This window comes from Leptonychotes weddellii, chromosome 8 (genome assembly GCF_054177405.1).
Source record: "Leptonychotes weddellii isolate Sample4059 chromosome 8, ASM5417740v2, whole genome shotgun sequence".
NCBI classification, from domain to species: Eukaryota; Metazoa; Chordata; class Mammalia; order Carnivora; family Phocidae; genus Leptonychotes; species Leptonychotes weddellii.
In genome coordinates this window covers 101,683,943-101,697,594 of record NC_138376.1, presented here as the reverse complement: position 1 = coordinate 101,697,594, position 13,652 = coordinate 101,683,943, and the positions used below count along the sequence as shown (strand labels likewise).

The 13,652-nt window shown below is 38.5% G+C and overlaps 1 protein-coding gene and 1 long non-coding RNA gene across 6 annotated transcripts in view; one reads left to right on the top strand and one right to left on the bottom strand.

Annotated features, from left to right (window-relative positions):
• Nucleotides 1–4,756, top strand: part of MOXD1 (monooxygenase DBH like 1) — an 88,457-nt gene extending 83,701 nt beyond the window's left edge. Inside the window, exons 11-12 of the mRNA XM_081829024.1 lie at nucleotides 2,620–2,788; nucleotides 3,258–4,756. Coding sequence (XP_081685150.1) covers nucleotides 2,620–2,788; nucleotides 3,258–3,458 — 370 coding nt within the window. The 3' untranslated portion in view covers nucleotides 3,459–4,756. The remainder of the gene's footprint in view (nucleotides 1–2,619; nucleotides 2,789–3,257) is intronic.
• The window catches only part of LOC145723111 (uncharacterized), a 71,903-nt gene that overhangs the window by 26,623 nt on the left and 31,628 nt on the right, over nucleotides 1–13,652 (bottom strand). The window contains exon 4 of one of the 5 annotated variants that reach the window (XR_014147955.1): nucleotides 3,360–3,482. The exons of the other annotated variants lie outside the window; for them this stretch is intronic. This is a non-coding gene — a long non-coding RNA (uncharacterized LOC145723111). Of the gene's footprint in view, nucleotides 1–3,359; nucleotides 3,483–13,652 lie in introns of those variants that run through there. 5 annotated transcript variants of the gene reach the window in all.

Here is a 13,652-nt window from a genome sequence, read left to right as displayed (position 1 = left end):
TCCCCAGTGTCTATCACCCAGTCACCCCATCCCTCCCACCCCACCCCCCACTCCAACAACACTCAGTTTGTTTCCTGCGATTAAGAATTCCTCATATCAATGAGATCATATGATACATGTCTTTCTCTGTTTGGTAAGTCCCAAAACTTTGTCATTTGTTTCTTTTTCCAAAATTATTTTGGGTAGTCTAAGTTCATTTCATTTATATATATATTTTTAAATCAACTTGTCAATTAAATTTACAAAGGAAAATTGCTCACCAATATTAAGTCATAATGTAATTTGTCTTTATCAACTACAGTGATTCGTAAATAATACCCTCTTATTTATATATGCATCTGGGTAGACATTTACACACGGCTCAGATGTACAGAAATGAGACTGTTTTAATTTCTAACCCATTCCCAATATTCCTAACCAACTCCCGGTCCCCATGAGAGCAGAACTTGCTACTTCAAGGTTACCTGTTTCTGGTTTAAAGCTGAGTGTTTTAAGGAAAAATACCAGGATAAATATTTACTTTTTCAGGATTTCTCCTCCTTCCGTCTCTCCATTCCCTGTTTTCCAGGGGTAATCCCGAAGTGCGGTATAGGATAGGCTGGAAGGGGTAGGAGGTTTATTGGTGTGATGTCATTTAGATAGAGGCCTGAACAAAGTCAGCAGGAATGCAGGGGAGACAATAAATATGAGTCCAGCTGCCATCTCAGAGAGGCTCAGGACCACGTGCCCAGGTCACCAGCCCTAGGTCATGAGGTCTCCGAACATGTGAACTTTTTCTACATCCTTTTCCATACACTTATAGTAAATTAACAAGTGTGTTTATACCACTTTTGTTAATTTATGCTGTGAAATCTAAAACAAAAAAAAATACTGGTTTACTGATTTATTATAGCAGCAAAACTTTTTAAAGATTTCATCTATGTACAACAATGCATTACTCACTCATCAGCAAGGCTGGGGGAAACGCAGCCAATTTAGTCCCCCTTAGCGCTTTAGTACGGATTCCAGTGTCACCTTGTGGTGGTTCAGGGGCTTACAGGCTGATGATTTCCTTCCAGCATTTCTCACTGGTTATGAAATTGATTTTCTTTTGTAAAAGATGGACACCTTATCTCTTTGAAAAGCAAATGTTATTCTTAATATTTGATTTTGAAACTTTTAATAAAACCTACCTGTAGCTTTCCACATATTTGAAAGGACATTGTAGGGGTGCCTGGGTTGTTCAGTTGGCTGAGCCAGGGACTCTTGGTTTTGGCTCAGGTCATGATCTCACTGTGGGGTGAGCCCCTCTCAGGCTCTGCGCTCATTGTAGAGTCAGCTTCAGATTCTCTCTCTTTCACTTATTAGAGTAAGGGGGCAATAATTTTATTTTAGACATTAAAAATTTATTTTCATAACTCTAAAAGATCAATAAAGGATGGTTAATTTAATTAAAAAGCTAGTAATTCAATGTGCCTGAGTAGCTTGTGTGTGTGAGAGTAATTAAAGGCATAGATAAATGAAGAAATTGTAGGGGTGCCTGGGTGGCTCCGTTGGTTGAACGTCAGACTCTTGGTTTTGGCTCAGGTCATGGTCTTAGGGTCATGGGGTTGAGCCCTGCGTTTGGCTCCCCACTCATTGAGGAGTTTGCTTGTCCCTCTCCCTCTGCTCCCCCCAGCCCTGTTCCTGCTTGCACACGCAAGCTCTCTCTCTCTCAAATAAATTAATAAATATTTTTAAAAAATAAATTGTGAAGATCAAATATTAAAAGTATAAATTCCTTGGGGTTAATTAGTAGGTAGTTACTGGAACCCCTGGAACATCTACTTGGGATGTTATGGGAGCCAAATACCTACTGGTTGCCCATGATAATCTCTGGGAAGGACCATGGATTAGTTCATGTAAATCTTTGTGGTCTGCCAACACTTACACTTTTCCTTTTTTCAGGAATCAATAATATAAAACTTACATTTAATGAAAAACATCACTTGAGAAATATCTTTTCAAGCAGATTGTATCATTCTTCTGTGATTTCTTCTTTCTTTCTTCTTTCGGGCATTAATGTGTTTTTGTTTTTTTAGAGCAGCAAGTAGAAGCCAGACTATATCTTCTGCAGAGTATTTTTTTTTCTCAGTAAAATTTGAAAAATACTGGTTCAGGTTCAGATTTTTTTAATTTATTATCACTTAGGCAAGTCAAAACAGGGCAGCCAGCAGGGGTCAGGCTTTTCAACTCTATGGAACTGAAATTTCTATGTCTTCCAGTAACACATTTCTTTATTACTCCGTTAACGTTAAATTCTGCAGACCGGAATGCATACCAGCTATATTGTTAAGGAGAGACAAAACAAATAAGCGAGGAATTGTGAAACTGGGGGAAGCTTTCTGAGTCAAAATCATTTATCCAAGAGTAGTACCTATCTGCTACTAAAATAAGGAATTTCATTTTTTTCAAAAGACTCCTTACTCTGTATGCGTATTTCTTCTGGCAATTGCTGATGAGTCAATCAACCCTTTGCATTAGGTTTTCTATGTGGTAACACAGGACAAGTCTGAGGTCTATTTTAGAATGTTGAAAAGTAATGGAGACATGTAATGCTTTTGTTCTGAATATGACTAATTGTGGTTATTTTAAATTCAGGACCTGGCCCTTCATTATCAAAAGCCCCAAGCAGTATAAAAACCTTTCTTTCATGGACGCAATGAATAAGTTTAAATGGGCTAAGAAGGAAGGTCTTTCCTTCAACAAGCTTGTCCTTAGCTTGCCTGTGAACGTGAGATGCTCCAAGACAGACAATGCAGAGTGGTCGGTAAGCCCTACTTTGTTTTCATCTTTGGAGAAACCAGATGTCACATTTTACCTAATCCCCAACAGGTAAAAATCTAAGGAACAGACAAATATCCATAAATCCAATGTTTCAGTTGTCTTTTGATATGTCTGATAATTTATTTGTTCAATAACTGCTTGCGTTGACTGAAAACTCCTGATTTCACTCCTGATTGGAAGATTGACTGTCCAACTAAGGTCACAATGAAGCAGGAATAGGATGAGATGAGAGCTTCAAAAAGCAACAGAGCTGAGTTTGTATCTCTTCTTCCCAAAGGCGCCTCTGGCTCTCTTCCTCACCTCCCTCCGAGTCCCTAAGGCTCCGACGCCCCTGACAGTTGACTCCTTGGGCAGCTACCCCCTCCCACCGATCCCTTTCACCCTGCCCAAGTCGGGGAGCTGAGCAAGACCTTCTCTTCAATCATTGGCATTGTCTACTCTTTGGTTTTCAGATTCAAGGGATGACAGCATTACCTCCCCATGTGGAAAGACCGTATAAAGCAGAGCCTTTGGTGTGTGGAACCTCTTCTTCCTCTTCTGTGCACAGAAATCGCTCTCTTGAGCTGCTCGTGGGCTTCATGGTACTCGGCAGCATGCTGCACAGCACACGCTTGTGGTCATCATTCTGTGCCTGGGGACGGTGTTTCCTGTGATCCAAACGTGTCGGGTTAAAGACACTGTGGTCATGAAGAGTGAGCACGAGGCCTGTGGAGAACTTCCGGTCACACACGCCCTGCCTCCCTACGTCCATCCTTCCCTGTCTACCTGAGAGATGTCCATTGGGTTTTCTTCTTTTGCTCAGATATGTCAGATAACATGTATCCATTGCCAATAAAGCAAAACTGGACTGACTTACAACCTTTTAACAATTTGGACAAAGTCAAGTGGAAGTGAAAGAGGTCTTTATTTCCTTCCATGGTTCATTTTATTTAAAGACTCATTACCGTTATTTCACTTTTTAATTGGTGATTTGGCTTCCAGATTCCTTTCTTAAAATGCTTTCACCTTAAAAATGTAAAAGAAAGTACGCTCTGTTCCATGTTTCTTCCTCTTTAAAATTGTTTTTTTTTTTTAATTTTTTTAATCTTCCTCTTTATTGTTCTTTGGGTGTGACTTCCGCAGTGTGACAATGGTCCTCTCTGTCCTTCAGTGTTAACCCAGCTCTGCCCTTTTCTGTGAAAAACTGATGGGCCCCTTACCTCAGTGCTTTTCAGTGATGCCCATTTAGCTTCTTTGTTTATCTGAGTCTACTGGTATTCCCAAACTACCCCAAACCCATCTCAAAGTATTTTCTTTTTCCTTCCCTGCTCAGTGCTGACCAGGTGAGTTTTTTTCTTGAGTTCTGTCACTCTCTAAAGAGAAAGAAGCTAAGGGAAACACAGAAATGGTACATAATGGATTGGAGGCTGAGGAGGAAATGTAGCTGGCTGCAAACCCTGTGCTGTGAGGGGTCCTTCATGAGGTTCCAGGTCAAAGGCCAGGTAGTACAAGCCAGCCTAGGAGGGTGGGAGGTCCCTGCAGCTCCTCACTGACCATGTTGAGTGTCATGTGTGTTGTATCCTGACTCAATTTAAGTCCCAGTTGCTAAGGTAGATTTATTTTTGTGTTAGTTAGTAAACTAACTTTCCTTAGAAAAACCGTCACCAATGGAAAATCTTGTCACTTTTTGGGTTCCCTTTGTGTAGTTCAGCCAAATCTTGTTGCGTGTCCTTCCCTCATTTCTTAAGCTAAGTCTGTTTGGCTCATATTAATAAACTAAATAAAATTAAATGTTTGTGTGGAATCTTGTACACTCTTTGAAAGAAGCAAGAGATCCGGGACTGATGTGTCCAGTCAAAAGGATTAAGAATGTTGCATTTTTGTATTCCGTTTGTAAGCCCTCTCTCCTGCAAACAATGTCTTCAACACAAACTATATCGTCTTTTAAATAAACAGTGTATTTTGGAGTGTTTCCTTCTTGGTTCTCAGAATTTATCGACTTAATGAAATCTGTGTAATATTTATGAAGCATATTTCATAGTTAACTTTACTTGTTTTTATTTCATAAGTGCTATATCGAATTTTATGATTTTCCATCCAAATATTTGTGTAAGAAACATGATAATCCCAAACACTCCCTATTTGAAATTTCATGTTTATTTTTACTTCAGAAAGTCTGAATTTGAGATGTCAAAGTAAAGTGATTTCCTTTGGAAATTATGTAATAATATATTTGTTTTCATTGTTCTTAGTGAGGAAGGTGAATATACAGATTAGAAAGGGATACACAGCTTTTGGAAGTTTGCATTGGTGGATTCAGGGAATCTACCTTTCCAGTTGATGTACTAATAATGAAGCTGACATTCTTCTCTTAGGAATCCTCATGAATCTATAATTTTGAGGCATTGACTCTTTATTTGAAATTAAAATAGGTTATCTGTTGAAAATTTGGTAGGATTCAGATTATAAGTTAGTTTGCTCTTACAATGAGCAGACCTTCCTGAAGAGCCCAGGCTTTTTTTTTTTTTTTTAAGATTTTATTTATTTATTTGACAGAGACACAGCGAGAGAGGGAACACAAGCAGGGGGAGAGGGGGAGGGAGAAGCAGGCTTCCCACTGAGCAGGGAGCCCGATGGGGAGCTCGATCCTGGGACCCTGGGATCATGACCTGAGCCGAAGGCAGACGCTTAATGACTGAGCCACCCAGGTGCCCCAAGCCCAGGCTTTTTACTCTACCCTTGGTCACTTTGCATGACCTGTTTCCTAGGCTAGCAGGATTGCCTGAGACCCAAAGGAGGACAGAGTCTCCATGTCTGCTGGTCCCTGCTTTGATCCTTAATGCAGGAAGGGTGGGAAAAACATGTGTGATGACACCAATATTCACCAAAGCTGGGTGAGGTTGAAGGTATCTTGGATGATCACTTCCTCTGAAGGAGTTTCAGGCAGGATCAAGAGAGTCCTGGTAGTGATAAGAGAGATGCAGTCCACAGAGGCAAACCTATTAAGAGCTTTGAACTTCATCTTAATGGCTAGGGAGTCCCATGATGAGTGGCAAACAGAAGGACACAGGGAAACACGGTAATTGCATTGTACATAATTGTACTGTACAATTTGCTCACCCAAACTTATTGTTGGATACATAGCCATCTCCTGTTTTCCAGTATGATAAACATTGTTGTGATTATAAGTATTTCCTTACAATAAATTACTATAAGTGAAATCACAGAATTAATAATTATCTGTTTCAAGAATTTTGAATTAATTATAAATTGAATTTTGATGAATATTGCCGGATGTCTTTAACTTTTTGTTTAAATTATTTTCAGATGGTTCAGAATTCTATCTACCTATCTATCATCTATCTATCTACCTCCTTATCTATCCATCTAACTATATCTATCATCTATCTATCTATCTATCTATCTATCTATCTATCTATCCACCCATCTAACTATATCTATTATCATCTATCTATCTATCTATCTATCTACCATCCATCATCTATCTACAGAGAAAGAATAATAATTTAAATATGGCAAAATGATAACAATTGAGGACTCTGGGTGAAGGGTTTTTAAAAATCTATTCTTTCTAAGTTTGAAATTATTTCAGAATAAAAAGCTACAAATGTGAATGAAATAATGAAGGATCCACCTACAGTACAATGATCCAAGCAGTCTTTCTCCCCAAGGCAGTAACCCACCTTTTTGGAGAGGCAAAAAGAGAAGTTGGGTTGTGATTATTCCTCAGATGCCTCTGGGAGGTTATTTCTCAGTTTGTCAGTTCTGACTAAAGATGGGCATATGCCCAGTTTGGAGGTCCAGAACAAACAAAGGGCTTGAAGAGAGTGGAGAAAGATCCCTAAAACAAAATAGCAAGAGGGCTTGGAGTTTGGAATCATTCAAACACATACATATTATTTGTGTTCTTCCCTGGATTATAAACCTAATGTGTAGTAATGCCTATTCACTGAAGGGAGTCTAGAAAATATGGTAACTTTGAAAAAGTAAATAACAAAATCCATTAATCCTATTACGTAGAGAAGACCACTTTTAACCTTTTGGTGCTTATGCTTCTAGTATATGCCTCTGAAAACATATTTGTGTGAATCCATATATTGATGCTAGCCAGCACTGGCTTCTGCAACAAATACCAAAATCTGAGTGGTTGAACACAAATATCATGTTTATTTAATAGTTCAATGTGTGCGATTCATTTGGTCACTGACTTTCCTTCTTAAGGTGATTCAGGTCCCCAAGATCCTGTGTCCATCATCCCAAGATCCTGAGGGTCCTGTGCATTCACCTTGCGAATGGAGAGAGACCTGATCTAGAAGTGACATATATCATTTCTGGATTCACTCTGTCAATTAAAATTAGCCACAGGGCCTCACTGGAATGCAAAAGGGGCTCTAAATACAATGCTTAATGGGGCAGCTGCCTGCCAATGACAGTGGAAGAGCTGTCTCTGCTGCAATAGATACATTTTAGCAAAATTGACTTTTCATCTGGTTCAGTGATTCCAAGGTTTTCAAGAGTTAGAAACAATTAGACCAATATAGGGGTGCTGACTATACATTTTGCCAAGTAGAGCACTAATCAGAATAATTACTATTTATTTCACAAATTTTATGGGAAGCCTCCTGGGAGCCAGACTCTGCACTAGTGCTGGCCTTAGAATTGTGAGCAAAAACAGATATTATCTCTGCCATGATGGAGATTTAGTCTTGTGATGAAGCTCATAGCTGAGTCAACTAAAATCTCCTATCACCAACATTTCACTTTAAAACGTGGAAGGAGGGGTGCCTGGGTGGCTCAGTTGGTTAAAGCATTTGCCTTCGGCTCAGGTCATGATCCCAGGGTCCTGGGATGGAGTCCCACATCAGGCTCCCTGCTCGGTGAGGAGTCTGCTTCTCCCTCTGCCTGCCGCTTCCCCTGCCTGTACTCTCTCTCTCTGACAAATAAATAAAATTTTAGAAAAAATAAATGAAACGTTGAAGGATTCAGAATAAATGTCAGTCCTTCAAATTGAATAAATTGAGCTTTGTGAAAAGCTTATTCATCCACTTTTTCCCATAAATTTGGACCATGAATCCAGTTTGTATCTTAGTTTGATCATCTTAGCCCTACAAAATCTTCATTGACAGTTGTATCCAAATCCAGCTTTGTGAAAAGCTTATTCATCCACTTTTTTCCATAAATTTGGACCATGAATCCAGTTTGTGTCTTAGTTTGATCATCTTAGCCCTACAAAATCTTGATTGACAGTTGTATCCAAATCCAGCAGTCAAACTGATACGTCATGAGCAGAAAACAGATAATTGAATAGACTGATGGTAGCATCCCATACTCCCCTGGCCAGAGCTGTGTTCCATGGAAAATATGAAAAGTCATGGAAAATTATTTCAAAGTTAAACAGGCTTACTACAGAACTTCTCAGAGTCTTTAAAATATAAATATGCATCTTAAAGTCCAAAAGAAGTTATGTTCTATGAAATATTTCCCAATGTACCATGCTGTGGTGGAGCAACATTCCCCAAGAAACAAGCTTTGGGACACACTACTTTCCTGGCAGAACATGGCCAGGTTTCTATAACAAGTTTTTGGAAGATTCCAAACTGTTCGTGGGCAACTATAAAACATAGCCCTACAGACATAGGCTTTCCACTTACATTCACTGGTCTCTTCCTTACTTCCTGTTCTATTTTGCCAACAAACACACACTACTTTTTTTTTTTTAATTAATCTAGAGGTAGTATAATATGCAGAGAGGATTTAAAAAAGGAATTTAAAAGGAAATATTAAAAAAGAATATACTAAAATGAATTACGTGGCATGAATAAGGTATTTGAGAAATGTTGACCAATAAGGCTGTATGACTTTGAAAAGTTTACAATCTCTAAACAGAGACTAATGGTATGGAGTTGATGTAATACAAAAAAAATTTTTTTGGAAAGCGTGGGGAATAATCTACAAATGTAGGATACAAGCCTGAACTGAACCAATTTCTTCCTTAATATTTTTAAGTAGCCCCATTAAATATTCACAAGCAAAATAATACCATACATTTATCTAATGCTTTGGAATTTGCAAAGTGTTTTCACAATATTTAATGCTTAAAACTGCTCTTATAAGTGAATACTTATATTCAGAAAAGCTAAGGAGGGGGCGCCTGGGTGGCTCAGTTGGTTAAGCGACTGCCTTCGGCTCAGGTCATGATCCCGGAGTCTCTGGATCGAGTCCCGCATCGGGCTCCCTGCTCAGCGAGGAGCCTGCTTCTCCCTCTGACCCTCCCCCCTCTCATGCTCTCTCTATCTCATTCTCTCTCTCAAATAAATAAATAAAAATCTTTAAAAAAAAAAAGCTAAGGAGATAGCATTTTATACCTCAATAATCGTGGGAGACCTGTTTTCAATCACTTTACAAACGACATGTGTATGAGCTAGATCCAAATTACTTGGACTTAACTGAGCTTCTGTTTTCCCACCGGTAAAGTGGGGATAATAATTTCTGACCTTATAAAGTGGCTTGTGGACTAAAAGAGGCAATGAAGAGAAAGCACCCGGCACACTGCCCTGTCAATGTTTTCTTCCCCTCTTTGCAAGATCTCACACTGGGGTGCACACTATCTGACAATAATTGCAGAATTTTCTCTCCTACCTTTCAGGCATAATCAACTAAAATCTGACTTTAACCAAACTACTTTTGCTGAGCGAATGTTACGTAATCAAATGAATATTAGATCTGGGTGAATTTGACAATCACTCCCTCAAAAAGGCTCTCTAATGACTACTTGTTAGGCCTTTCATGTTTGAAGAGGAAAAATACCGTATTTTGCCTTTTTTTTCCTCCTCTTGGAAATAATGAGTTCTCACTGAAATGAATGCTAGTTCAGAGTTAAAATGAGCCAATACACCTTTCTTGTGTTTTATATGATGAGTTTTGTATGTGAATAGCTTTAAATTCCGCTCTAATTTTTATTGCTTGGTGAGCCTTTTTCGTCTGTATTTGATTACGGTAATTTCACTTCACCTTGAGAAATTATTCCATAAGTTGTCTCCTCTTATTAGTATATGTCTGGAAAAACAGTCTTTTGCAAATAATTCTACTAAATATAATGATACTCTGTTAAGCAAAGATAAGGAAAAATACGGGAAATGAAAGAGAGTGGGGTGGGAGAGGGATGTGTTACAAGGGAAGTATTTCTCCCTATTAGCCACTAGGGGGCGTGCTGCGGTATCTGGCTGTAAATCTTGCAGACCTGTCAGAACCTGCCTTTCATACCAACTCTATCTACTTCCTTCCCTATTACGTTTATTGGGGCAAATTCTAAATTCAATTACTTTAAAAAAAAGTTTAAACTTTTCTTTCTGAGGGTTTAGCTCCGAGGTCAATCTTAGGTCTCTTAGCCTTTTACAGAGATGACTCTAAGTCTGGTTTTAAAATTTCCAATTTGAGGGCGCCTGGGTGGCTCAGTCTGTTGAGCCTCGGACTCTTGGTTTCAACTCAGGTCGTGATGTCAGGATCATGAGACTGGGCTCCGCGCTCAGAACAGAGTGGGCTTGATTTTCTCTCCCTCTCCCTCCCCCTCTGCTCCTCCCCTTGTTCACGCTCACTCTCTCTCTCTCTGTCTCTAAAATAAATGATTAAATAAAATCTTTAAAAATAAAATAAAATTTCCCGTTTGCTGCTTCACTATAGCTTGTGTTTTATACTTCACTTCCCATTTTGAAATTGTTTAGGTCTTTAACTTTCTGTTCTCTTATTTCTCACTTTTTTGGTTTATTTTCTAATTTAATTTCCCCTTTTAATTCTGATTTCACCATCTTAATCATTGCTTCCCAGTCTCTTATTAGTTAGTCCATTAGTTCTTTATGTTTAAAAAATATCCTTCTTAAAAAAAAAATAAAAAAAATAATAATATATAAAAAATATCCTTCTTTACTCTCTTAACAGCTTGAATCTCATCAGCAGAATCATGAGCAGTGGGTGAGAATACACTTTGCAAACAAGAAACAGGGGAGGAGTTTTCCCCCCAGACTCTTTGCATCTGTATCACTGGCTCCCTGTAAAGGATTTCCCAGGACAGCTGAGGAAATTCTCCAGTGCTTGAAGTCATTTGTTAATCTTACTAGAGTCATAGATCCCATCACTCAGATGACACAGTGGATTTGCAAGAATGGGGTTGCTTTCCACAGACCATTCAGTCCTGATACGAAGTACTCTGTTCTTTAAAACTCCATAGTCCCCAAATTATAAAACCACAGGGTCTGGAGTTAACTTTGACAATTTCATCTCCTAGCCAGGGACCATATATGGCCATTGGGCTTGGAGAACTGGGCAAATACGGTATACTGAGCCGACTTTGTCGCTTTTGTGACTGCTAATTAGAGAAATTTTCTCTTTCCTTCTTTTAAAATCTTCTATTTTTATGGTTAACAGAGATTTCCTGCAGTCTGTCCTTTGCTTAACTGAGATGTAGTTGTCCACATGGGCTCTGCAGGAAGTCTGTATGCATCCTTTAAATGATTTTAACTTTTCATCAGTCATTCACCCTTGAGTCAAACACTTCGCTATAGACTTGAAATACATTGGTAAACAAGAAAGCTGGAGCTCAAACACAGGGAGAAAAACAGAAGTTGTAGGTATGATTTTTAAAAATCTCTTATTTTTGAGTCCTCTTTGCATAGCTAATATAGCATTGATTCTGATGGCCATAGGACATAGTTTCTTTTCACTTCTAGTACACATCTTGTCGTAGTATTTGACATGTATATTGTATATAGCTAAGTGTTGTATTTACCCTCAATGTTAGTGGTATTTTTAGAACTTTTAACTTACTTTCGGTTATTATCTATAGATGAATTCATTTAAATCAATAGTTTAAAAGACCTTTCTTCAAGTAAGATATCCCTGTATCTCCAATAAGAATATTATTTTTTACTCTGACAAATAAATAAATAAAATCTTTAAAAAAAAAGAATATTATTTTTTATGTGATTTGGTCCCATTCAAATCTATCTAATTTATAAATTATACTCTTGAACACTTTCCCTACCAGAATGAAAGAGGAACTGAGAGGTGGGATGAGTGAGCAGAGAGCCTGCAGAGGAGGAGAGCTTTGACTGTGGTCAATATTGCCTATCTACAGAAAAATATGTACTTGGAATTTGTTACACATGCTTGGTCTCCAGCTTATAGTACCTATTTTGACATGAAGAATTGACTTTAAATTTTTGCCTTACTTCATTAAGAGGAACAAAGGATTGATTTATAAGTTGACCCAAGTACTGGGGCGCCTGGGTAGCTCAGTCGGTTAAGCATCTGACTCTTGGTTTCGGCTCAGGTCATGTCCTTAGGGTCATGAGATCGAGCCCTGCATTGGGCTCCGTGCTGAGTGTGGAGACTGCTTGAGATTCTCTCTCTCTCTCTCCCTCCCCCTCTGCCCCTCCCCCTGCTTGCTCACATGCTCTCTCTCTCTCAAATAAAAAAAATAAAATCTTAAAAAAAATAGCTGACCCAAGTACAATGAAAAAGCTATAATAAAATATTGAACTTTAAAAAATCCTCTTAAGATTGTTATTTAAAAATCCCTGTCCACTGGACTGTCTAATGTGATTTAACTGAAAAGTTTCCATCATCTCCCTTAGTAACCCCTATAGAGTTTAGCACGGTGAGTTGCCTGTAGTCATTTCACTATAAATATTAGTTGAATAATTCTGAAAGATATAGTTTTAGAGTATCTCCAACTATGCTTCAGAATTTTTTTTAGCAGAGGGCCACCCTGCCCTAGGCGTGTGGGGTGGGTCGTGTGGGCTGGGTGTCTTTCTGATAATCACCTGTGACCAATAAAGAATAACCAGCCTCTAAAAAGGAAGTAAGCCATTGAAGGTGTTATCAATAGAGATGTTAAAGGGATTTAAGCTCCCTGGTTAGCAACTCTAAAGGCCCTCATTGGCAACCTTGTCAGGACCCCTCTCACTCTTGAGAGCTTTTTCTGTATCTTCACTTAATAAACTTCGAATGCTTTACTCAAAAATAAATAAATACATAAAGAAAGAATTTAAAGTAGGTTGCCAAATCCCAAGAAGCTAAATATATTTATTATTTAAAAATTCTAAAAAATATCTGAATTTTTGTACCAAATGTGATACAAAGCACGTAATGTCAGACTAAAGAAATCAAGCATTTTCATGTAAAGTTCTTTCATGGGAGAGCTTATTTTTGGTAGAAAAACACAGCAAACAGAACTAGGATATAAGGCTATGTCTTGTAGGCAGGGCTCACTTTGTAAATAGGCAGATGGATAACCATCCATGTGATCCAGTTTCGTGAATTCAAAGGCTTATGGGATGGATGGATAAACTCTGCCTCGCTGGTTGCTGCCTAAAATTCCAAAACTAGGACATTAATATTTGGTAATGAGGGAGATAATGCAGTAAATCTTATTATTTCTTCCGAAGAGAAAAGGAATTCAGTGGGATGTGGTGGGGGTAAAAGGATTTGAGATGAACTGGGTGGTGTATTCCATGAAAGAATGAATAAGGGTTCCTGTAAGAGGTTAAGAGGCAATAGCAAGAAATCTAAAACAATCTTCTCTCCCGTTTTCTTACTGGGCACCAGGTATCTGCATAAGCCACACCCAAGATTTGTCAAAATAATTTACCTTTAATGCATTCTCTCCTGTCACCCACAAAAAACAGCATCAGTATAAAACAAGAAGGAAAACAAGAGGCTTCACAAGAGGAAAAGTTTGTGCAAAGTTGAATATGGTCCCCTGTACACAGCAGATGCATTTTCTTTCAGTCCTCTCTAAGGAGACATGGGCCTAATAAAGAATAAAGTTCTGGAGTGGGAGGTCAAGGGAA